The sequence below is a fragment of the Halyomorpha halys genome, unplaced genomic scaffold (assembly GCF_000696795.3).
Source record: "Halyomorpha halys isolate HHAL.00 unplaced genomic scaffold, Hhal_1.1 Scaffold2.1, whole genome shotgun sequence".
Classification (NCBI taxonomy): Eukaryota; Metazoa; Arthropoda; class Insecta; order Hemiptera; family Pentatomidae; genus Halyomorpha; species Halyomorpha halys.
The window spans coordinates 545317-546745 of NW_027111560.1; the positions used below are offsets into that span (position 1 = coordinate 545317).

General features: G+C 25.5%; 1 protein-coding gene across 4 annotated transcripts in view; it reads left to right on the forward strand.

Moving 5' to 3' along the window:
- Window positions 1–1429, forward strand: part of LOC106682152 (solute carrier family 25 member 35) — a 15228-nt gene that overhangs the window by 6898 nt on the left and 6901 nt on the right. For all 4 annotated transcript variants that reach the window (XM_024360427.2, XM_067049598.1, XM_014422894.3 and 1 more), the window contains exon 4: window positions 809–937. In XM_024360427.2, coding sequence (XP_024216195.1) covers window positions 809–937 — 129 coding nt within the window. The remainder of the gene's footprint in view (window positions 1–808; window positions 938–1429) is intronic.

A 1429-nucleotide genomic window follows, 5' to 3' on the forward strand; every position in this document is an offset into this window, starting at 1 on the left:
AGGTTGGTTCAACCTTTACCTTTGAACCAGGTTGGTTCAACCTTTACCTTTGAACCAGGTTGGTTCAACCTTTACCTTTGAACCAGGTTGGTTCAACCTTTATCTTTGAACAGCCCTGATGAAGCCCTGCAAAGTGGGGCGAAATGTCGGAAAATAAATAGTTATAAACTATTTTTGTTTCTCTTTTGACCGCAACCCTTACCATCTTCTTATATATCAATTTTTACGGTCAACTATATATACATATATATTACTTTTTATAATTTTATATTTATTACAACTATTATATTATTTAATATACATATTTATTACTTTTCTGTTTATTATTTTTATATTTACTGCCCCATATTTTGAAATGTTTATAACTTTTATCATGTATATATTTATTACTTTTATTTAATTGTATTTATTTTTTTTTTTAGATTTTCATTTTATAGAATTGTGCATAACAACATAGAATTTTTACTATTATACTAAGATAGAACTAGATTTAGATATATATGTTACCAATAGGAAAAAAAAAACATGAATAACTTTATAGAAAATAGAAAAAGAAAGTAAAATGAATGGCAAAAAAAAATTAAAATATAGAAAAATATTGAAGGACTAAAACAATAAAAAAAAAAAAAAAATCATGTACTACTATTATTTATTTTAATATTTAATCTCTATGCCTATGAAATATAATAATGCAATCAATAATAATAATCAATTGTCCAACTAGATTTAGTATGCAGTGTGTATCAGGCCAATGCATTTGGGCAGCATTGCTTTTTTAAATAAAGTTTTACTCTCTGCTAAATTACAGATATGGAGAAATGAGGGAATAACCGGTCTCTGGCGAGGATCAAATGGTTCTGCCCCACGATTGGCCGTAGCTTCAGCATTTCAATTAAGTACATTCTCTTTATCGAAGGAATATATTGCAAAAAATAAGGTACACTAAATTAACAATTTGATTGTATATAAAATATTTTACTAATTATATATTTATGAATTGCTGATAAAAAAATAAAATTTAACTAAGATAAATGATTACTGAATAGTTTTGTGATATAAGAAACTAATTATAACATCACCCCTATTACAAACAAGTTCATTTATGGGCCATTCACCCAGAAAGTCTTTATCTAACTCCAGATATTTAAAGAATCAAAAGTTAAAAAATAATCTTTAGTTACCTTTGGACCATTCCTATTTAATTTTATATGTTAATCATACATGAATTTATTTAGTTAATGAAATAAAAAATATATATATATTTATTTTAATTTCTTGAGACTGGTATATATTTATTAAATAAATCAAATGGTATCCTTTTTAAGTCTCAACGCTCTTTATTATATCAACAGTCCAACATTTCGGCCAATTTGGCCATCCTCAAGGACAATCTTAAATATAAATTCTCACCTCACATAAAATTTTTTTT